General features: G+C 56.8%; 2 protein-coding genes and 1 long non-coding RNA gene across 20 annotated transcripts in view; 2 read left to right on the top strand and 1 right to left on the bottom strand.

Annotated features, from left to right (window-relative positions):
* The window catches only part of LOC127464000 (class I histocompatibility antigen, F10 alpha chain-like), a 189,835-nt gene that overhangs the window by 79,185 nt on the left and 87,984 nt on the right, over positions 1 to 22,666 (top strand). For 6 of the 14 annotated variants that reach the window (XM_051774097.1, XM_051774091.1, XM_051774098.1 and 3 more), the window contains one exon: positions 6,133 to 6,171. In XM_051774097.1, the coding sequence (XP_051630057.1) occupies positions 6,133 to 6,171 (39 nt within the window). Of the gene's footprint in view, positions 1 to 5,958; positions 6,035 to 6,132; positions 6,172 to 6,522; positions 6,764 to 22,666 lie in introns of those variants that run through there. The other 8 variants (XM_051774095.1, XM_051774087.1, XM_051774096.1 and 5 more) reach the window with 6 other exon arrangements.
* LOC127464006 (gastrula zinc finger protein XlCGF7.1-like) overlaps positions 1 to 22,666 on the top strand; it is a 118,585-nt gene that overhangs the window by 39,273 nt on the left and 56,646 nt on the right. For 2 of the 5 annotated variants that reach the window (XM_051774106.1, XM_051774109.1), the window contains exon 2: positions 15,873 to 15,951. The exons of 2 other annotated variants lie outside the window; for them this stretch is intronic. In XM_051774106.1, the coding sequence (XP_051630066.1) occupies positions 15,900 to 15,951 (52 nt within the window). In that variant the 5' untranslated portion in view covers positions 15,873 to 15,899. Of the gene's footprint in view, positions 1 to 15,872; positions 15,952 to 16,095; positions 16,529 to 22,666 lie in introns of all 5 variants that reach the window. One more of the 5 variants, XM_051774104.1, reaches the window with a different exon arrangement.
* LOC127464017 (uncharacterized) lies at positions 13,784 to 14,638 on the bottom strand. Its single transcript, XR_007901112.1, has 3 exons — positions 14,473 to 14,638; positions 14,336 to 14,374; positions 13,784 to 13,981 (listed from the first exon to the last, which is right to left on the bottom strand). It is a non-coding gene; the product is annotated as an uncharacterized LOC127464017 (long non-coding RNA).

Here is a 22,666-nt window from a genome sequence, read left to right as displayed (position 1 = left end):
ATTGCAGGGGGATGTCCTGCCCCAGTGTCCCAGTGTTCCTTTAATTCCCAGAGGCCCTGCAGTGTCCCAGTGGCCCCTTGATTCCATGACCTTCTGAAACACCTCAGGGTTCCTTTGGTTCCATGAGGCCCCCATGTCCCAAAGGCCCCTGGATTCCAGGAATTCCGCAGTGTCACAAGGTTCCTTTTTTTCCATAGGGCCCTGCAGTGTCCCAGTTGTGCCTTGATTCCAGGAGTATCCAAATTCTCCCGGGGTTCCTTTGGTCTCAGGAGGTCCCGCAGTGTCCCAGCGGCCCCTTCATTCCAGGCAGGCCCAGGGAGACGAAGCCAAAGACGGAGCCCCGACCCCGTCAGCATCTTGGGGGGCGGGGGGGCAGGACCTGGGAAACGGCTGGGAAGGGACTGGGATGGACTGGGATGGACTGAGATGGACTGGGATGGACTGGGATGGATTGGGATGGACTGGGATGCATTGGGACAGACTGGGATGGACTGGGACAGACTGGGACGGACTGGGACACCAGGATACACCGGGACCAGGACTGGGACCCAGCAGGACCCCCCCGGGAGCAGGATCTGAGCACACTGGGACCCTCCAGGACCAGAACTGGGGCAACAGGGATCATACTGGGAGCAACTGGGACCACACTGAGGGCTACTGGGAGCAACTTGAGGCCACATAGGATATAGTGGGAGTGCCTTGGAGTCACTGGGATCATACTGGTGGAAACTGGAATGTTACTGGGGCATCTGGGAGTGACTGGGAAGGACTAGGAGCATGCTGAGGGCTCTACTGGGATATCCTGGGAGTGTCTGCAACCATGGTGGGGGTGACTGGGACCATACTGGGAGTGACTGGGACTATGTGAAGGGGAATTAGGACCAGGCTGGGGGCAACTGGAAGGAACTGTGAGTGACTGGATCTACAAGAGAAGCAACTGGGATTGACTGGGACTGTCAGGAGGGAGGACTGGCATCATACCTGGAGTGACTGGATCTGTGCTAGGGGCAACTGGGAGCAAGTGGGACCATGATGGAGACAACTGGGATCATCCTGGGATCACGGTGGGAGAAGCTTGGCCCACGCTGGGAGCAACTGAGACCACACTGAGGGTGACTGGGGTCATCCTGGGATCATACCAGGAGTGAGTGGGATCATGCAGGAGGTGATTGGGATCATACTGGGAGCAACTGGGAGTGCACTGGGGATGACTGGAAGCAGCTGTGAGCAGTTGGGATGATGCTGGAAGCTTCTGGGGGCAACTGGGAATGAGTGGGACCACATGGAGGAAACTGGGAGCAACTGGGAGAGACCAGGAGTGACTGGGATCATCCTGGGACTGACTGGGCGCTGAATCCGAAAAATCGGTCCGAGAAACTGCTCAGAGACTTTTTTATCTTTAAGCAGCAAGGGATTTGTTTATTCAACGTTGGGAGCAAGCCAGCTGGCGCTGGACAAACTTGCTCCAAGGCTTCACACAAAATCAGCATTTTTCTACAATCTTCAGCTGGGATTAAATGCATATTCAAGTGATTACAACATCTATCGATGCATATTAATAACAGGTGGAGTAGAGGTGGAGCTCAGGCGGGGCTTGGGGCGGTGTTTCTCTTGGCCCTCAATCCTGAGGGTACTTCCACTCTTCCTCCATGGCTCTGGGGGCTTCAACTCATCTTCCTCAGCTTGACCTTCCTTCTCTTCCATTTTTCTTGACCCGCTCACTGAAGCTTGGAAAAAGCCCTGGCTCCCAGCCTATTCCTCCTATTCCAATGTCTCCCTGATCCTGCTGTCTCTCTAATTTATCCCCTCGAGGCCTAGGACATGTTCCTGTACTATTCTCTGAAGCTTTGCTCCAGTCAGTAGAACAGAACGAGCACAGATGGTCTTGGATGTTGGTAGCTTGTTAGCAGGCCCCAATTTCTTAGTTAACTCTTTTGGGCCTGGCCTCCTGTTTCCCCAGGGACACAGCCCGGGCCCGGCTGTTCCCATTCCCATTCCACGGGTTTGCATTCCTGTTCCAGGTGTTCCCATCCCGTTCTAGTTGTTCCCATCCCATTCCAGGTGTCCCCATTCCCATTCCAGGTGTTCCCATTCCCATTCTATGTGTTCCAATTCCCTTTCCAGGTGTTCCATCCCATTCTAGGTGTCTCCATTCCCATTCCTATTGTCCCTCCTCCCATTCCTGATGTTCCCATCCCACCTCTGTTTTCCCCATTCCCAGTTCTTGGTGTTCCCATTCATATTCCAGGTGTCTCCATTCCCATTCCAGGTGTTCCCATTCCCATTCCTGGTGTTTCCATTCCCATTCCTGGTGTCCCCATTCCCACTCCAGGTGTTCCTATTCCCATTCCAGGTGTTCCCACTCCAGGTGTTTCCATTCCAGTTCCAGGTGTTCCCATTCCCATTCCTGGTGTCCCCATTTCCATTCCTGGTGTTCCCATTCCCATTCCAGGTGTTTCCATTCCCATTCCTGGTGTCCCCATTCCCATTCCAGGTGTCCCCATTTCCATTCCAGGTGTTCCCATTCCCATTCCAGGTGTTTCCATTCCCATTCCTGCTGTCCCCATTTCCATTCCAGGTGTTCCTATTCCCATTCCAGGTGTTCCCATTCCAGGTGTTCCCATTCCAGGTGTCTCCATTCCAATTCCAGGTGTTCCCATTTCCATTCCTGGTGTCCCCATTTCCATTCCTGGTGTTCCCATTTCCAATCCAGGTGTTAGTATTCCCATTCCAGGTGTTTCCATTCCCATTCCTGGTGTCCCCATTCCCATTCCAGATGTTCCTAATCCCATTCCAGGTGTTTCCATTCCAGGTGTCTCCATTCCAGTTCCAGGTGTCCCCATTTCCATTCCAGGTGTTCCCATTCCCATTCCAGGTGTTCCTTCCCCATTCCACGTGTCCCCATTCCCATTCCTGCTGGCCCCATTCCCATTCCTAGTGTCCTCAGTTTGCTCCCCATGTCCCCATTCCCATTCCAGGTGTTCCCATTTCCATTCCTGGTGTTCCCATCTCATTGCTATTGTCCCCATCCCATTCCTGATGTCCCCATTCCCATTCCAGGCATTTTCATTCCCATTCCAGGTGTTCCATCCCATTCTAGGTGTCACCGCTGTCATTTCCCCTGCTGGTTTACCTTTAAACCAGCACACCAGGGCTGTGCCCAACGGGGGTCCCTGTGGATCATCCAACGCGGGTCCTCCCATGGCTGATGGAGTTGGAGCAGCGGCCGAAGCTCTTCCCGCAGTCGGGGCACTCGGGGCTTCTCTTACCGGTGGGTCCGTTGGTGGGAGGTCAAGGCAGAGCTGTCCCTGAAGCTCTTCCCACACTCCCCACACTTGTGGGGCCTCTCCCTGATGTGGATGTGATGGTGGGTGTAGAGGGTGGAGCTGTCCCACATTCCCTACACGTGTAGGGCTGTTCCCCAGTGTGGATGTGCTGGTGGCTGAGCAGCTTGGTGCTTGTGCAGAAGCTCTTCCCACATTCCAAGCACTTGTAGGGCCATTCCCTGGTGTGGATGCAACGGTGTTTGCAAAGGCTGGAGCTGTCCCTGAAGCTCTTCCCACACTCCGCACACGTGTAGGGCCGTTCCCACTGTGGATCATCTGGTGTCGGAGCAGGTGGGAGCTCCGTTTGAAGCTCTTCCCACATTCCTCACACATGTAGGGCCTTTCCCCACTGTGGATCCTCTGGTGTCGGAGCAGGTTGGAACTCCGTTTGAAGCTCTTCCCACACTCCCCACACGTGTAGGGCCGTTCCCCACTGTGGATGCGACGGTGGTTGCGGAGGGTGGAGCTCTGCTTGAAGCTCTTCCCACACTCCCCACATGTGTAGGACCGTTCCCCACTGTGGATCATCTGGTGGCTGAGGAGGTGGGAGCTCTGTTTGAAGCTCTTCCCACACTCCCCACACGTGTAGGGCCATTCCCTACTGTGGATGCGACGGTGGTTGCGGAGGGTGGAGCTCTGCCTGAAGCTCTTCCCACACTCCCCACACGTGAAGGGCCGTTCCCCAGTGTGGATGTGCTGGTGCCTCAAGAGGCTGGATCTCTTGCTAAAGCTCTTCCCACATTCCAAGCACCTGAAGGGTTTCTCCCTGCTGGGAGGCTGCTCAGGGACCACCAGCTCGCAGCTCCGCCTCAAGCTCCGGCCGCCTTCCCGGCACACGCTGGCTCTTTCCTCCTCACAGCCCCCTGGGCTGGCTTTGGAGCCCCTCCTGCGGGGGCATCTCCGGCCCTTTTCCTCCCCGCTGCCTTCCTGCGCCGGGGAGCCCTTCAAAACGGCCTCTCCCACCAGGCTCTGCCGGGGGAATTTGTCCTCCGCGCTCTCCGGCCTCACCTCGGGGCCTGGGGCAGGAACCAACAAGGACACGCAGGGGATTTGCCTCCGGCCCACAGGGAAGCCCAAGGACATCCCCCCAACTCCGGCCCCACCAGGACGGCCACAAAAGACAAAAGACCCACCCAAAGGGGCACTGACTTCCTCCTCACCTGCCTGGGGGGCCCAAGGCATCTTCCTCTTCCTCGCAGCCTCCTCCTCCATCCGCCCAAGCTTTGGGAAGCAGAAATCCTGATGGGGGGGGAAACAAGGGGTGAGTGCATTTCCTTGGGGACTCCTCCTGCCCAAGTCCAGCTCTAGGACTCACCGGGCAACTTGTGTCCATAAAAACCCCCAAAACACCAACATTCAGCCCAAATTCCCCTCCCAGGAGTTCCCCCTCTCTGCTCTCTGGGGTTAGGGGGGTCCACCCTGTCTACCCTGATGGCACTTCTGCCTGCATTGGGGGTCCCCCTTCTCCGGGCTGCCGGGGGTTCCGCGGCTCTGGGGGGTCCCCACTCTCCGGGGTCCCCTTTAGTGTTGCCAGGGGGGTCCCAGGGCTCACTTCTCCCCACTCTGCCTCCCGGGGCCGGCCGACCCTCCTCTCTCGGCTCCCACCCTCGCAAACCTCTTGGCACTCTCGGCTCCCACCCCGCCTCAAGGCCCCCCCTCCTCTCCACACTCCAAGGCCTTCCCCCTCTCCGGGACCCCCGCTTAAGGGGCCCGGCGCTCCCTCTCTGCTCCCCCCCCTCCAGCATTCCGGGGGTCCCCCAGCTCCGGGATCGCCCCTCTCCGCTCTCCCCACTCCGCGGCTACCGGGGTTCCCCCCCGGCTCTCACGGGGGCCCCCAAACCGCTCTCGACCCCCCCGCCATTGCCCAGCCACCGCCAGGACCTTTTGGCTGCTCTTCTTTGTGCTCCCGCTCGGCTCCTCCCTCGGCTGGGCCGCCGCTTTTGGCGGGTTTCCTCCTCCGGGATCCGCCCCCTGCAGCCCTTCCCCCCCTGGACCAGCCCCCTTGGGCCCCCCTTGGGCCCCCCTTGCCCAATAAGTCTGATTATACAGACAAGCAATTTGGTTTTAATCCACAAAACCCAAATGTATAACCCAGTACCCTGGGGCATGAACAAAGTGGTTTTCCTTGGCCCCCCCCCGAGTCCAAAGTAAAGGGAGAGGGGAAAAAAACCTGCTGGTGGGAGAGCTGTTGCAGTCTGGTCAGAAGTGGTGATTGCAGTCCAGTTGAGGGTGGTGGTCTCAGTCTGGTTGAGAGTGCTGAGCTGCAGCCTTCCTCTGGATCCCACTAGTGGTGGAAAGGTTCCGAAACTCCAGGTTTATATATTCTCCAGTTCAGGCAGGAATGGTCAGTCGTTTCCTCAGAGCAGGGAATTCCATAAAAGGATGCTCAATTCTTCCCTAAGAGCGGGGAATTCCATAAAAGGATATGAGGATTGTCAGAGCGGGAAATTCCATAAAAGGATATGAGGATGCTCAGTCCATAAAAGGGTAGGAGGGTGCTCAGGACATCCCCCCCACTTCGCAGGCCCCCCCCCGAAAACAGTTCCTGGGAAAATGGCATGGAAGGCCATAGAATACACACTTTTGGGCTACACCCATCCAGTGAGGAATCGGTCCCAGTTGTTCTAACTAGGACACTGTGTCCGTCATCGCTGCCATCATCATCATCATCGGCCTCGTGGCAGTCGGTGTCTGGAAGCTCCGATCCGGTAACTCCCGGGATGGGGGTCGGCAAGGGGCACGGATCCGCCCAGCAGCATTCCGGGGATCCTGTGCCACGGGTGCTGATCCCACTTTCTTTCCATAGGGAAGAGGGAGGGGAATGGATACGACCCCGCGCCCACCAGTGAGTCCCAGCAGCGTGTGTGGATCCAGATCCTCTGTGCAAGGATCCCAGGATGGATGCCGGGATTCCAGAGGGGAATGGGGGCCTAATGGCTGGAGTGGGATTGGAAGGGGATTGCAGCTCAGGGCAGGATTCCAGAGTGGGATCAGGTGGAATTGTGGACTGGGATCAGGGCTGGATTCTGGAGTGGGATTGGCGTGGGATGGATGGAGTGGGATTGGGGTGGGATGGACAGAGCAGGATCAGGTGGGATTCTGGAGCAGTTCCTACTCTCCCTGGGCTCCACAGCCAGATCCATCCCCTGGGATGGGAACAGGGACATGGTGACTCCTTTCCCCGCTCTCATCCCAGCAGGAATCACAGCCTGAGCGATCCCAGAGCTGGATCCGCCCCTTCCCTCTCCCTGCGGAAAGGCAGGAGCTGCTGGCAGAGCTCATCCCGCTGCTCCCACCCACCCCAGCCCCCCTGCGGCTCTTCCCCATGGATCAACTTCCTGCTTTTTCCCGTGTGAAACCCAGGACCACAATTATTCCTGAGGCTTTAATTTGGGTGTGAAAATCTCCTGCTTTGGGCAAGAAATCCTGGCTCCCTCCTCCGGCATCCGGCAGTTCCTCTGTGGGAACCAGGAATGGGAATGGGGACAGGGGGGCTGGAATGGGGACATTGGGGACAGGGATGGGGACACTGGGAGTAGGCTGCAGACATCAGGAATGGAAATGTGAACACCAGGAGACAATGGGGAAAGGGATGGGGACACCAGGAGCAGGATGGGATGACCAGGAGAAGGTTGGGGACACTGGAACAGGCTGGGGTCATCAGGAATGGGGTGGGGACACCAGGAATAGCAATGGAGACATGGGGAGCAGGTTGGGGACAGCAGGAACTGGGAATGGGGACACACGGAAATGGAAATGCGGAAAACAGAGCTGGGATGGGAACATCAGGAATGGAAATGGGGACACCAGGAATGGGAATGGGGAAAACAGAACTGGGTTGGGAACTCTAGGAATGGGAATGGGGACACCAGGAATGGGAATGGGGACACCAGGAATGGGAATGGGGACCTGGAGGACCACGCTGGGGACACTGGGAACAGCCTGGGGAGAGCAGGAACTGGGATGGCAACACCAGGAAAGGGAACGGGGACACTGGCAGCAGGTTGGAGACACCAGGGACTGGGAATGGGGACATCAGGAATGGGATGGTCGCACTGGGAATGGGAACACCAGGAATGGAGTGGAAACATGAGGGACCAGGATGGGGACACTGGGAACTGATGGAGAGGAGCAGAGACCCCAGACTCACCTAAACCCCTCCCAGAACTGAGGGCCAAGAGAAGCTCTGCCTGAGCTCCGCCCGAGCTTTGCCCATTATTAATATGCATAGATAGATGTTGTGATCAGATGAATATGATTTATCATATTTAATCACATATGGAAATTGTATACAACCCCGATATTGTGTGAAACTCTCGACCAAGTTCTCTATGGTGCGAACCACGCTCGCTGCCGACATCGGCAATAAATCCCTTTGCTGCTCAAAGATCCAAAGTCTCTGAGCAGTTCTTCGGACTGGGTTTTTCAGCATCACAGAGGCAAAGGCACAAACTGATGGATGCCCTCAGAGTGCAACATTCCCTCCAAAGAGAAGAGGGAAATGCTTCATTGCTGAGCCCTGCAATACCCTGCCCTTGCCCACCAGGCCAGCACAAGAGCACCTGACCTTGTCGCTCAGCTCCTGGGCCTGTGGCTCTGCTCCCCTGGCAAAAGGCACGGCCGCTGCAAAGAAATCCCCCAGGGAAGGCACACACTGACGGATCCCCTCAGAGGGCAACATTCTCACCAAAGCTCCCCTCTCAGCTTGCTTTACACTGACCTCTGACTGCAGGGACCTCCTTCCTACTCTGCTGATGCTTCTCAGGCTGCAAACCACCCCGAAAAAACCCAAATGCCAAGGGATGTGCTTAGATTCACCAAAGATACAGCCCACCAGAATTAACATCTGATTCAGACTGGCAGGAAAATGCCCACCTTGCTCGTCTCCTCTTTGGTGTCAAAGGCCCCCCCACCGTTTGCATCCCACCTGGAAAGAACAAGAAGACGCTCCCAGAACGACCTTTGAAGAGAAGTGCCTGTCACAACTGCAAGGAGGGATGCAGAACAATCTCACGTGGGGGATATTCTCTGCTCTGCCCTGCAGACCCTTGTGCTGGGGTCAAAACTCAGCCTCTCTGCTTCCCTCTCCTGAGGGACTTGTTCTTAGACATCCCTTTCCCCTCCCGGCCATTCCCAAGCCTGGACCCGACTCTCATCCCCTCTCTGGCTCAGAGCCCTCAACTTCTCTTGCAGAGAGCTGGGCCTGTCAACCCAGCTGCCAAAAGCACGGCCCTTGGGCTGCCTCGGAGGTTCCTGCAGTCGCCCCAGGCCCTGCCCAAGGCCCTCCCATCAGGGGCTGGGCCCTGGGGGCCGGGAGAGAACCCACCCGCGGCTTGGCCCTTCTTGCCCAGCCCTGCTCTGGCCCAGCCTCCTCCCCCTGCACACTCCCCACTGCCACAGCCTGCGCTGGGGCAGCATTTCCTTCCTGGGCCCTTTCCAGCTGCCCCCATGGGGACACTTCCATTTTCTGGGCCAGGCCCCAGAGGCAATCCCAGCCAGTCCTGCCCCTCGGCCCCAGCCCGGCTCACTGACTCCTGGGGGCCCCTGGAAGCCAAGAGCCAAAGGCCGACCCCCCCAGAGTGCAGCCCCACCATCTGCACTGGGGCCCCAGGGCTTCCCTTTCCCAAGCAGCCCCTGCAAAGCCTTGTCAGAGAGAAAACTGGGTGACCTGAGTCCTGGATGCTTTTAGGAAAGAGGTCTGAACATTTCTTGACTAATGGAGGGGGGTGACTTTTTTATTCTTGACCTTTCCAGTTCTCCATTTGGGTCAGGATGTCCTCTGGGCCAATGTTTTGTTCCCTTTGCAGTGAGTGCAGCCTCAGAGGGCTGAGCCCTCTCTGGCTGGGCTTGGCCTCTCCTGCAGAGACTCAGGCCTGGCTGGGCTGCCCCAGGCAGACGCTGCAGGAAGAAGAGCTCAGGCCGCCTGGGTCTGGTGTCCCTGGGGCTCAGCCTGTGCCCCATTGCTGGGCAGGGGGTGAGCCCCACCTCTGCCTCGGGGTCTTGGCCAAAGGGCTGCCAAGGAAGAGGCCCAGGAGCCTTGGGGCCTGCCCAGCTTTCCTCCTCCCTGGGGGCTCTCAGTCCTCCCCTGACATCGTGTGGGCCCAAGGCCTTGCTGGCTTCGGGCTCACGGCCCGCCGGCACCATCCCAGCGGCCTGACCCCCCTCCTTCCCCTCTCTCCAGCCTCTCCTGCCTTTTCTGGCAAGGGGCCATCCAAGGCAAACCCCGGTTCTCAGCAATGGCACCTGTGGCACGGCTGCAAGGCTCCAGTGGGCCAGGCAAGAGCAGGAGCACCGAGAGCCTGAGGAGCCAGGAGATGCCCTGGCTGGGCATGGTGCTGCTGCGGGACGAGCTGACACCTCTGCACAGTCTCTGCCCGTCCCTGCCAGCCGACTTCTGCCCAGGCTCTGGGCACAGGGACGCAGCACTGACACTTTTCAACCCCCGCGCTGTTCCACAGAGGCTGTGATGTCACAAGGCCCTTGCCTGGCAGCCAGGAGATGGGCAAGGCAAGGCAAGGACGGAACCTCTGAGCCACCAGCACGCTGTCCCCAAAGGCTGGGGTGGCACAGAAGCCCAGAGTCCCTGAGCTTGGCAGAGACTTGTGAGATCAACCGGCGTCCAGCCTACGCCCCATCCCCAGCACGTCAAGCAGAGCACGGCACTCAGTGCCATGGCCAGTCTTTGCTTAAACACCTCCAGGGACGGTGACTCCACCACCTCCCTGGGCAACCCATTTCAATACCTAATCCCTGTTTCTCTCCAAAAAGTCCTGCTCCTGTCCCTGACAAACAGCCCCTGACAGGCAGGTCCTCGTGTCCTCTTGTCCTATCGCCTGTTGCCTCGGAGAAGGGGCTGACCCCCACCTGGCTCCAGCCTCCTGTCAGGAAGTTGTGGACAGGGAGAAGGTCAGCCCCGAGCCTCCTCTTCTCCAGGTTGGAGAAGCCCAGCTCCCTCAGCTGCTCCTCACAGGCCATGCACTGCAGACCCTTGCCCAGCTCCATTGCCCTGCTCTCCAACCACTGCAGCCCCTCAAGGTTCTCCCTGAATTGAGGGGCCCAGAGCTGGACACAGCACTCCAGGGGTGGCCTCACCAGTGCCCAGTCCAGCAGAAGAATCCCTGCCCTGCTCCTGCTGCCACACTCTTTCTGATCCAGGCCAGCCTGCCCTTGGCCTTCTTGCCCACCCGGGCACCCGCTGGCTCAGGTTCAGCCTCTGTCCACCAGCACCCCCAGGGCCTCTCCCACGGGGACCCTTTGCAGCTCCTCTGTCCCCGACCTGGAGCTGCAGGGGGTTCTTGTGGTCAGAGGCCCCAAAGGCACCAAAGGCACTCTTGAACCTCATGCCCACGGGCTCGGCCCAGAGGTCCAGCCTGTCCAGGTCCCTCTGCACAGCCTTCCTACCCTCCAGCACACCCACACTGCAAGCCAGCTTGGGGTCCTCTGCCAATTTGCTCAGGGAAGACTCAATGCCCTCCTGCAGATCCCCACGAAAAATAGGCAACAGGACTGGGCCTGTTACCCAACAAGTTCTAGTGCTTGACAAAGGAGCCCACCCAGCAGTGGGGAGAAACTGCTGGTAGGAGATTGAATGGGGGCAAGAGACAATGGATGATGGACAAGTTCTGGGCCATGGCCATTTGTTAGAAAAACAAAGGAAAAGTTTAAGGCCTGCCATATTTCAGTGGTCAGAGACCTGGCAGAGAAATCTATTTTTGAGACAGTTACTGAGGCTCTCCCTATCTAGGAAAAAGACAAGAAAAGGACAAAAACTGTGGACTAAGCATCATGCAAAGTGAGAAATCAAGAGTCAATAAAAGAGAGAATAAGAATTCCTGCAGAGAACACATAAGCCAATGCACACGAATTCCTTTGTCTGCTAAAATGTAAAAAGAGTTAAAGTTTTGAGAACTGATGTACAGGTGTTAGAGAGCAATTCCTGTGTCCCTTCAGCACTGAATGAAGTAGGGTCACCTCTGGAACCCAACCAACTGCTCAGAGATTTTATTCCCCGGCTTTCGCTGACGGTTTCTGGGGACCCAGATGAGACAAAGCAGCGCCGACAGGGCAGAGCAGAGGAATCGTTGGCCCTGCAGCGTGTACCAAAGGAGTTTTGGGGAGATCTTCCAGTTCCCTGGTCTGGAGAGTTCACCACACCTTCTTTTCTGGGAAAAAGAACAGACCATGAATTTTGGGTACTTGATTTTAAGGCCTTTTGCCTGCACATAAGGCACAGCAATGGGAAGGACGCAGCGTGAGGCTGAGAGGTTTCTGTCATGGTTTGTGGGCTTGGGTGAGATTGGGCCAGAATTACAGGACACCTGCAAAATCTGGGCTTTGGGAAAGGTTGGGGAGGGTTGGGAAAGGCGTTAAAGGCCGTGACATCCCAAAGAGTCCCGTGGCAGACAGGTGGGGCTGCACTGTGGGGGTGTGAGGTGTTGGTTCTTTGGTTTCCAGGGCCTGTTCCAGAATGGAGAGGACAGGCTGTGACATCACAAAGGGGCCCTTGGCACACGGATGGGGTTGAACTGTCACCTGGGGGGGGCTTGTTTCTTTGGTTTCCAGAGGCCATTCCGGAATGGAGAGGATAGTCCAGAATGGACAGGACAACAAAAGGGCCCAAAGCACATGGGTTGGTCTGCACTATGGTGTGGGGTGCTGGTTCTTTGGTTGCCAGGGCCTATTCTGGAATGGAGAGGACAGGCTGTGACAAGAAGTGCCTGTCAGAACTGCAAAGACGGGCGCACAAGAATCTTCTGTGGGCATATTCTCTGCTCTGCCCTGCACATCTTTGTGCTGGGGTCAAAACTCAGCCTCTCTGCTTCTGTCTCCTGAGGGACTTGTTCTTAGACATCCCTTTCCCCTACGCTCCTTTCAAAAGCCCTCCTGGCAATTCCCAAGCCTGTACCCAGCTCTCATCCCCTGTCTGTCCTCTTCCCACTCCCCTGGTCAATCCCAACATCCCAGGACAGGGATCCCAGTTGCTTGGCTGCACTCCCACCTAGTTCCATATGCTGGGCCATGATATCCCAGCACTGGAGCAGCCAGGTCAGCAGGGGCTCTCCCAGCTGGAGGCTGAAATCTTTTCACATCTCTCACAGCTCAGCCTGGGATGGGGATCTGGTGATTATCTCTGGCCCTGCCTCTTGCTCCTGTTCTGAGGGCTCTGCTTCCCCTTCATCCCTCACTAACTGAGCTGATTTGGTCTTGGATTTCTTCTGTAGAGGGGCAGCTGCTACTGGCACAGGTTGTTCCTCTGCAGTTTGAGTGGCCACAGCACCTCTTGGTCTCCTTTCCTCCTCCTCCCCCTGGGGGCACTGGGTCTTAGTTAAACAAGATTACAACTTAGAAATTAAGAGACTTCAGGTGGAAGTGTGGAAAAGGAAAAGAAGCAGCTTTTTATTAACAAAATCTGAATAAACAACAAATGGTGCAACCAAAAACTTTCAGAAGAAACAAAACAAAGTCCCAAATCCCCGGGTGGGGGGGAGAAACTGTCCCGGCAGTTCAAAGCTCTCCAAGCCCCGTGTGCTCGCAGCCAGCAGTGAAGGAGTCCCTTTTCCCAGGGCAGTCCCCAAAGCAGAACACCTCGCTCCCAGATGGGTCGGGCTCTCTCTCTCTCTCTCTCTCGGTTGCTCTCCACGAGGTGTCCCGTGGGGAAAAAACTTCCTGTCAGGAAAAGAGAACGAGGTGGCCAAAATCAGCTCCCGCTCTGTCCGGTCCCGGACAAACCCCAAAAGCCCCCGAACAAAGGACCCCCCGCCCTCCCCGCGGCCACCGCGGTGTCCCCGAGAGCCGCCCTCCCCCCACTGCCCCTGCCCAGTGCCTGCGGCTCCGCTCCAACCCACCCCATCCCGGGAGACACAGATGGGAATGGGGGGACACTGGGAAACAATTCCAACACCTCTTTTCAAACCTCTGACACCTGGTTCCCAGACATTCCCAAAGAAGGGGCTTCCCGTGGCCTCGAGCCAGGGACCGACCTTTGTATGGAACCAACTCCTGGAGAGACACGTTCCCATCCCTGTCCCCATTCCCATTCCTGGGGTTCCCATCCCTGTCCCCATTCCCATTCCTGGGGTTCCCATCCCTCTCCCCATTCCCATTCCTGGGGTTCCCATCCCTGTCCCCATTGCAATTCCTGGGGTTCCCATCCCTGTCCCCATTCCCATTCCTGGGGATCCCATCCCTGTCCCCATTCCCATTCCTGGGGTTCTCATCCCTGTCCCCAATCCCATCCCTGTCCCCATTCCAATGCCTGGGGTTCCCATTCCCATTCCCATTCCCATTCCTGGGGTTCCCGTCCCTGTCCCCATTCCCACTCCCTGCTGTACCAACCTGCTCCCAGTGTCCCCATCCCTGTCCCCAGTGTCCCCATCCCAGTCCCCCCTGTCCCTATTCCCATTCCTGGTTCCAAGAGAGAAACTGCCGGATGCCGGAGGAGGGAGGCAGGATTTTCACACCCAAATTAAAGCCTCAGGAATAATTGTGGTCCTGGGTTTCACACGGGAAAAAGCAGGAAGTTGATCCATCGGGAAGAGCCGCAGGGGGGCTGGGGTGGGTGGGAGCAGCGGGATGAGCTCTGCCAGCAGCTCCTGCCTTTCCACAGGGAGAGGGAAGGGGCGGATCCAGCTCCAGGATCACTCAGGCCGTGATTCCTGCTGGGATGAGAGCGGAGAAAGGAGTCACCATGTCCCTGTTCCCATCCCAGGGGATGGATCTGGCTGTGGAGCCCAGGGAGAGTAGGAACTGCTCCGGATTCCCTCCTGATCCTGCTCCGTCCCTCCCACCCCAATCCCACTCCATCCATCCCACGCCAATCCCACTCCAGAATCCAGCCCTGATCCCCGTCCACAATTCCACCTGATCCCACTCTGGAATCCTGCCCTGAGCTGGAATCCCCTTCCAATCCCACTCCAGCCATTAGGCCCCCATTCCCCTCTGGAATCCCAGCATCCATCCTGGGATCCCTGCACAGAGGATCTGGATCCACACGCGCTGCTGGGACTCACTGGTGGGCGCGGGGTCGTATCCATTCCCCTCCCTCTTCCCTATGGAAAGAAAGTGGGATCAGCACCCGTGGCACAGGATCCCCGGAATGCTGCCGGGCGGATCCGTGCCCCTTGCCGACCCCCATCCCGGGAGTTACCGGATCGGAGCTTCCAGACACCGACTGCCACGAGGCCGATGATGATGATGATGGCAGCGATGAGGGACACAGTGTCCTAGTTAGAACAGCTGGGACCGATTCCTCACTGGATGGGTGTAGCCCAAAAGTGTGTATTCTATGGCCTTCCATGCCATTTTCCCAGGAACTGTTGTCGGGGGGGGGGCTGCCAGGTGGGGGGGGTGTTCCTGTCCTCATACCCTTTTATGGAATTCCCTAATCTGAAAATCCTCATATCCTTTTATGGAATTCCCCGCTCTGAGGGAACGACTGACCATTCCTGCCTGAACTGGAGAATATATAAACCTGGAGTTTCAGAACCTTTCCACCACTCGTGGGATCCAGAGGAAGGCTGCAGCTCACCACTCTCAACCAGACTGAGACCACCACCCTCAACTGGACTGCAATCACCACTTCTGACCAGACTGCAACAGCTCTCCCACCAGCAGGTTTTTTCCTCTCTCCCTTTACTTTGGACTCGGGGGGGGGCCAAGGAAAACCACTTTGTTCATGCCCCAGGGTGCTGGGTTATACATCTGGGTTTTGTGGATAAAAACCAATTCCTTGTCTGTATAATCAGACTTATTGGGCAAGGGGGGCCCAAGGGGGGCCCAAGGGGGCTGGTCCAGGGGGGGAAGGGCTGCAGGGGGCGGATCCCGGAGGAGGAAACCCGCCAAAAGCGGCGGCCCAGCCGAGGGAGGAGCCGAGCGGGAGCACAAAGAAGAGCAGCCCAAAGGTCCTGGCGGTGGCTGGGCAATGGCGGGGGGGGCGAGAGCGGTTTGGGGGCCCCCGTGAGAGCCGGGGGGGAACCCCGGTAGCCGCGGAGTGGGGAGAGCGGAGAGGGGCGATCCCGGAGCTGGGGGACCCCCGGAATGCTGGAGGGGGGGGGAGCAGAGAGGGAGCGCCGGGCCCCTTAAGCGGGGGTCCCGGAGAGGGGGAAGGCCTTGGAGTGTGGAGAGGAGGGGGGGCCTTGAGGCGGGGTGGGAGCCGAGAGCGCCAAGAGGTTTGCGAGGGTGGGAGCCGAGAGAGGAGGGCCGGCCGGCCCCGGGAGGCAGAGTGGGGAGAAGTGAACCCTGGGATCCCCCTGGCAACACTCAAGGTGACCCCGGAGAGTGGGAACACTTCTGAGTCACGGGACCCCCGGCAGCCCGGAGAAGGGGGACCCCCAATGCAGGCAGAAGTGCCATCAGACCAGACAGGGAGGATCCCCCTAACCCCAGAGAGTAGAGAGGGGGAACTCCTGGGAGGGGAATTTGGGCTGAATGTTGGTGTTTTGGGGGTTTTTATGGACACAAGTTGCCCGGTGAGTCCTAGAGCTGGACTTGGGCAGGAGGAACCCCCAAGGCAACGCGCTCACCCCTTGTTTCCCCCCTTCCCATCAGGATTTCTGCTTCCCAAAGCTTGGGCGGATGGAGGAGGAGGCTGCGAGGAAGAGGAAGATGCCTTGGGCCCCCCAGGCAGGTGAGGAGGAAGTCAGTGCCCCTTTGGGTGGGTCTTTTGTCTTTTGTGGCCGTCCTGGTGGGGCCGGAGTTGGGGGGATGTCCTTGGGCTTCCCTGTGGGCCGGAGGCAAATCCCCTGCGTGTCCTTGTTGGTTCCTGCCCCAGGCCCCGAGGTGAGGCCGGAGAGCGCGGAGGACAAATCCCCCCGGCAGAGCCTGGTGGGAGAGGCCGCTTTGAAGGGCTCCCCGGCGCAGGAAGGCAGCGGGGAGGAAAAGGGCCGGAGATGCCCCCGCAGGAGGGGCTCCAAAGCCAGCCCAGGGGGCTGTGAGGAGGAAAGAGCCAGCGTGTGCCAGGAAGGCGGCCGGAGCTTGAGGTGGAGCTGCGAGCTGGTGGTCCCTGAGCAGCCTCCCAGCAGGGAAAAGCACTTCAGGTGCTTGGAATGTGGGAAGAGCTTCAGCAAGAGATCCAGCCTCTTGAGGCACCAGCACATCCACACTGGGGAACGGCCCTACACGTGTGGGGAGTGTGGGAAGAGCTTCAGGGAGAGCTGCAACCTCCGCACCCACCGTCGCATCCACAGTGGGGAACGGCCCTACACGTGTGAGGAGTGTGGGAAGAGCTTCAAACGGAGCTCCCACCTGCTCCGACACCAGATGATCCACAGTGGGAACGGCCCTACACGTCTGGGGAGTGTGGGAAGAGCTTCAGGGACAGCTCCAGCCTTTGCAAACACCGTTGCATCCACACCAGGGAATGGCCCTACAAGTGCTTGGAATGTGGGAAGAGCTTCAGCACAAGCACCAAGCTGCTCAGCCACCAGCACATCCCCACTGGGGAACAGCCCTACACGTGTAGGGAATGTGGGACAGCTCCACCCTCTACACCCACCTTCGCATCCACATCAGGGAGATTCCTCACAAGTGTGGGGAGTGTGGGAAGAGCTTCAGGGACAGCTCTGCCTTGACCTCCCACCAACGGACCCACCGGTAAGAGAAGCCCCGAGTGCCCCGACTGCGGGAAGAGCTTCAGCCACTGCTCCAACTCCATCAGCCATGGGAGGACCCGCGTTGGATGATCCACAGGGACCCCCGTTGGGCACAGCCCTGGTGTGCTGGTTTAAAGGTAAACCAGCAGGGGAAATGACAGCGGTGACACCTAGAATGGGATGGAACAGCTGGAATGGGAATGAGAATGCCTGGAATGGGAATGGGGACATCAGGAATGGGATGGGGACAATAGTAATGGGATGGGAACACCAGGAATGGAAATGGGAACACCTGGAATGGGAATTGGGACATTGGGAGCAGATTGGGGACACTAGGAATGGGAATGGGGGCAGCAGGAATGGGAATGGGGACATGTGGAATGGGGAGGGAACACCTGGAATGGTAATGGGAACACCTGGAATGGGAACACCTGGAATTGGAATGGAGACATCTGGAATGGGAACACCTGGAATGGCAATGGGGACACCAGGAATGGGAATGGGGACACCAGGAATGGGAATGGAAACACCTGGAATGGGAATGGAAACACCTGGAATGGGAATGGGGGCAGCAGGAATGGGAATGGGAACACCTGGAACTGGAATAGAAACACCTGGAATGGGAACACCTGGAATGGGAATAGGAACATCTGGAATGGGAATGGGAACACCTGGAATTGGAATGGGGACACCTGAAATTGGAATGGGGACACCTGGAACGGGAATGGGAACACCTGGATTGGAAATGGGGACACCTGGATTGGAAATGGGGACACCTGGATTGGAAATGGGGACACCAGGAATGGGAACAACTGGAATTGGAATGGAGACACCTGGAATGGGGACACCTGGAATGGGAATGGGGGCACCTGGAATGGGAATGGGAACACCTGGAATTGGAATGGGGACATCTGAAATTGGAATGGGGACACCTGGAACGGGAATGGGAACAACTGGAATTGGAATGGAGACACCTGGAATGGAAACATCTGGAATGGGAATGGGGGCAGCAGGAATGGAAATGGGGACACCAGGAATGGGAATGGGAACACCTGGAACTGGAATGGAAACACCTGGAATGGGAACACCTGGAATTGGAATAGGAACACCTGGAATGGGAATGGGGACAGCAGGATTGGGAATGGGGACACCAGAAATGGGAATGGAAACACCTGGAATGGGAATGGGGGCAGCAGGAATGGGAATGGGGACACCTGGAATGGGAATGGGGACATCAGGAATGGGAATGGAGACACCTGGGCTGGGAATGGGAACATTGGGAATGGGAATGGCAACATCAGGAGCAGGTTGGGAACACCAGGAATGGGAATGGGATCACCTGGGATTGGAATGGGGACACCTGGAATGGGAATGGGAACATTGGGAGCAGACTGGGGACACCAGGAATTGGAATGGGGACACCTGGAACTGGAATGGAAACACCTGGAATGGGAACACCTGGAATTGGAATAGGAACACCTGGAATGGGAATGGGGACAGCAGGATTGGGAATGGGGACACCAGAAATGGGAATGGAAACACCTGGAATGGGAATGGGGGCAGCAGGAATGGGAATGGGGACACCTGGAATGGGAATGGGGACATCAGGAATGGGAATGGAGACACCTGGGCTGGGAATGGGAACATTGGGAATGGGAATGGCAACATCAGGAGCAGGTTGGGAACACCAGGAATGGGAATGGGATCACCTGGGATTGGAATGGGGACACCTGGAATGGGAATGGGAACATTGGGAGCAGACTGGGGACACCAGGAATTGGAATGGGGACACCTCGAATGGGAATGGAGACACCTGGAATGGGAATAGGGAAAACAGAGGTGGGATGGGAACACCTGGAATGGGAATGGGGACAATAGGAATGGGAATGGAGACACCTGGAATATGAATGGGAACACCAAGAACTGGGAATGGGGAAAACAGGAGTGGGATGGGAACACCAGGAATGGGAGGAGCGACAATAGGAATGGGAATGGGGACACCTAAAATGGGATGGAACACCTGGAAAGGGAATTGGAACACATGGAATGGGAATGGGAACACCTGGAATGGGATGGGAACAACTAGAATGGGATGGGAACACCTGGAACAGGAATGCAAACCCGTGGAATGGGAATGGGAACAGCCGGGCCCGGGCTGTGTCCCTGGTGAAACAGGAGGCCAGGCCCAAAAGAGTTAACTCAGAAATTGGGGCCTGCTAACAAGCTACCAACATCCAAGACCATCTGTGCTCGTTCTGTTCTACTGACTGGAGCAAAGCTTCAGAGAATAGTGCAGGAACATGTCCTAGGCCTCGAGGGGATAAATTAGAGAGACAGCAGGATCAGGGAGACATTGGAATAGGAGGAATAGGCCGGGAGCCAGGGCTTTTTCCAAGCTTCAGTGAGCGGGTCAAGAAGAATGGAAGAGAAGGAAGGTCAAGCTGAGGAAGATGAGTTGAAGCCCCCAGAGCCATGGAGGAAGAGTGGAAGTACCCTCAGGATTGAGGGCCAAGAGAAACACCGCCCCAAGCCCCGCCTGAGCTCCACCTCTACTGCGCCTGTTATTAATATGCATCGATAGATGTTGTAATCACTTGAATATGCATTTAATCCCAGCTGAAGATTGTAGAAAAATGATGATTTTGTGTGAAGCCTTCGAGCAAGTTTGTCCAGCGCCAGCTGGCTTGCTCCCAAGGTTGAATAAACAAATCCCTTGCTGCTTAAAGATAAAAAATCTCTGAGCAGTTTCTCGGACCGATTTTTCGCATTCAGCGCCCAGTCAGTCCCAGGATGATCCCAGTCACTCCTGGTCTCTCCCAGTCGCTCCCAGTTTCCTCCATGTGGTCCCACTCATTCCCTGTTACCCCCAGAAGCTTCCAGCATGATCCCAGTTGCTCACAGCCACTTCCAGTCATCCCCAGTGCACTCCCAGTTGCTCCCAGTATGATCCCAATCACCTCCTGCATGATCCCACTCACTCGTGGTATGATCCCAGGATGACCCCAGTCACCCTCAGTGTGGTCTCAGTTGCTCCCAGCATGGGCCAAGCTTCTCCCACCGTGATCCCAGTATGGTCCCAGTTGCTCCCAGTTGCCCCTAGCACAGATCCAGTCACTCCAGGTATGATGCCAGTCCTCCCTCCTGACAGTCCCAGTCAATCCCAGTTGCTTCTACTGTAGATCCAGTCACTCACAGTTCCTTCCAGTTGCCCCCAGCCCGGTCCTAATTCCCCTTCACATAGTCCCAGTCACTCCCAGTACAGTCCCAGTCACCCCCACCATGGTTGCAGACACTCCCAGTATATCCCAGTAGAGCCCTCAGCATGCTCCTAGTCCTTCCCAGTCACTCCCAGATGCCCCAGTAACATTCCAGTTTCCACCAGTATGATCCCAGTGACTCCAAGGCACTCCCACTCTATCCTATGTGGCCTCCAGTTGCTCCCAGTAGCCCTCGGTGTGGTCCCAGTTGCTCCCAGTATGATCCCTGTTGCCCCAGTTCTGGTCCTGGAGGGTCCCAGTGTGCTCAGATCCTGCTCCCGGGGGCTCCTGCTGGGTCCCAGTCCTGGTCCCGGTGTATCCTAGTGTTCCAGTCCATCCCAATCTGTCCCAGTCTGTCCCAGTCCATCCTAGTCCATTCCACTCCATCCCAGTCCATCCCAGTCCCTTCCCAGCCGTTTCCCAGGTCCTGCCCCCCCGCCCCCCAAGATGCTGACGGGGTCGGGGCTCCGTCTTTGCCTTCGTCTCCCTGGGCCTGCCTGGAATGAAGGGGCCGCTGGGACACTGCGGGACCTCCTGAGACCAAAGGAACCCCGGGAGAATTTGGATACTCCTGGAATCAAGGCACAACTGGGACACTGCAGGGCCCTATGGAAAAAAAGGAACCTTGTGACACTGCGGAATTCCTGGAATCCAGGGGCCTTTGGGACATGGGGGCCTCATGGAACCAAAGGAACCCTGAGGTGTTTCCGAAGGTCATGGAATCAAGGGGCCACTGGGACACTGCAGGGCCTCTGGGAATTAAAGGAACACTGGGACACTGGGGCAGGACATCCCCCTGCAATGGCACCAAGACAATGCCCCATTTGCAAAGGGGTCAGTGCTGAGCTGAGAGGGGGCCAGGCCAAGGCAGGAGATGTTGGACCCCAGACTGGTTTCACCCCAAATGAAGCCCCTGATGGTGAGGGAACCCCTGGAGTCCAAGGCCTGTCAGTCCCTGGGTTTCTACCAGAAAGGGTCAGTCCCCTTTCCCAGGGGCAGGTTCTTCCAACAGAACCCTTCTTGGGGGTGTGTGGAGATTCCTGCCTTGGCTGGGGACCCCCCAAGGTCACTGCTGGAGGTTGAGAGCAGAGATCTCCCCACGAGCGCTGGTCTGGGGGAGTGTCAGAGACTGGAACAGTTAATGATTTCTGCATTCTAAGAGACTTCTGCAGGCTTTTGACTTTCTGATGGGCAGCTGGGCCCATCCCCCCTCCTCCAGTGCAGAAGATGTCAAGCCCCCAAAAGGCGGGAAGAGCCGAGTTTACCACGCCCTCCACATGAACTCCGCGCCAAAAAGGGGGACACCCCCCTATGGAAACAACTCCCCGCCTTGGGGGGGTGCAAAGGATATGGATATTGACTGGTGACTTTGGGGGTTTGGGGGGGATTTTTCCTTCTTCTCCCCCCACCGCCTGTGGATCCAGACCATTGCTTTTTACATGGCTGGATCCAGTGGGCGGTGACTATTTACGTTTTTACCACTCTCATCTTTTCCTTTTTCTTGCTCTCCCTTACTCTTACCCTGTCTTTCTCTCCCCTATGCATTTTGCTCCTCCCCCGAAAGGTTGGCCTTGTTATATGACAGCCCCCAAAATGCTGGCAAACCTGTTGATACAAAATTGTTCAAATAAACCTTGTCAATATGTTTTCAGACACCAATTATTCAGTGTCGTTTCACTTTAATCCACCCCAAGGGAATTATGGATAAAACCTGAGTTACCCCCCCGCCTCTTTCCTGGGGGGGTTGTAACAGTCACTGCTGTCCCTGTGATGTCACCGCTGTCCCTGTGATGTCACTGCTGTCTTTGTGATGTCACTGCTGTGACTGTGATGTCCCTGATGTCCCTGTGATGTCACCGATGTCTCTGTGATGTCACTGCTGTCCTTGTGATTGTGATGTCACTGTTGTCCCTTTGATGTCACTGCTGTTCCTGTGATGTTACCGCTGTCTCTGTGATGTCACCAATGTCTCTATGATGTCACTGCTGTCCCTGTGATGTCACCAATGTCCGTTCAACCAGACTGCAACCACCACTTTTCAATCAGACTGTGACCACCGCTCTCAACCAGACTGCAGATCACCACTCTCGACCGAACCTCAACCACCACTCTTGACCAGACAGCACCACCACTCTCACCAACAGGTTTTTTCCCCCTCTCCCTTTACTTTGGGCTCAGGGGGCCAAACAAACACCACTCTGTTCATGCCCCAGGGTGCTGGGTTAGACATTTGGGTTTTGTGGGTTAAAACCAACTGTTTGTCTGTATAATTGTACTTATTTATTATTTCATGAAATTGTTATTCTGACTGTTATAGATTAGGAAATCAGGGGGAATTTTTCTTCCCCTGCCCTCACTCCAAGGGAAAGAAAGGGAGTGAGCAGGGGGAAGGGAGGTCATTAGCATTACAAAAGATGTAGCCAACCTAGGGTAATGGACCCATTGGAGAAAGGGGAGAGGTAAGGGGGGGGGGGGCTGGGCGCTGGTGGGAAAG

This window comes from Manacus candei, unplaced genomic scaffold (genome assembly GCF_025592945.1).
Source record: "Manacus candei isolate 608988 ecotype Guabito, Panama unplaced genomic scaffold, ASM2559294v1 h1tg000185l, whole genome shotgun sequence".
NCBI classification, from domain to species: Eukaryota; Metazoa; Chordata; class Aves; order Passeriformes; family Pipridae; genus Manacus; species Manacus candei.
Note: the sequence above shows the minus strand (reverse complement) of the source record. Positions and strands in the feature narration are given on the sequence as shown.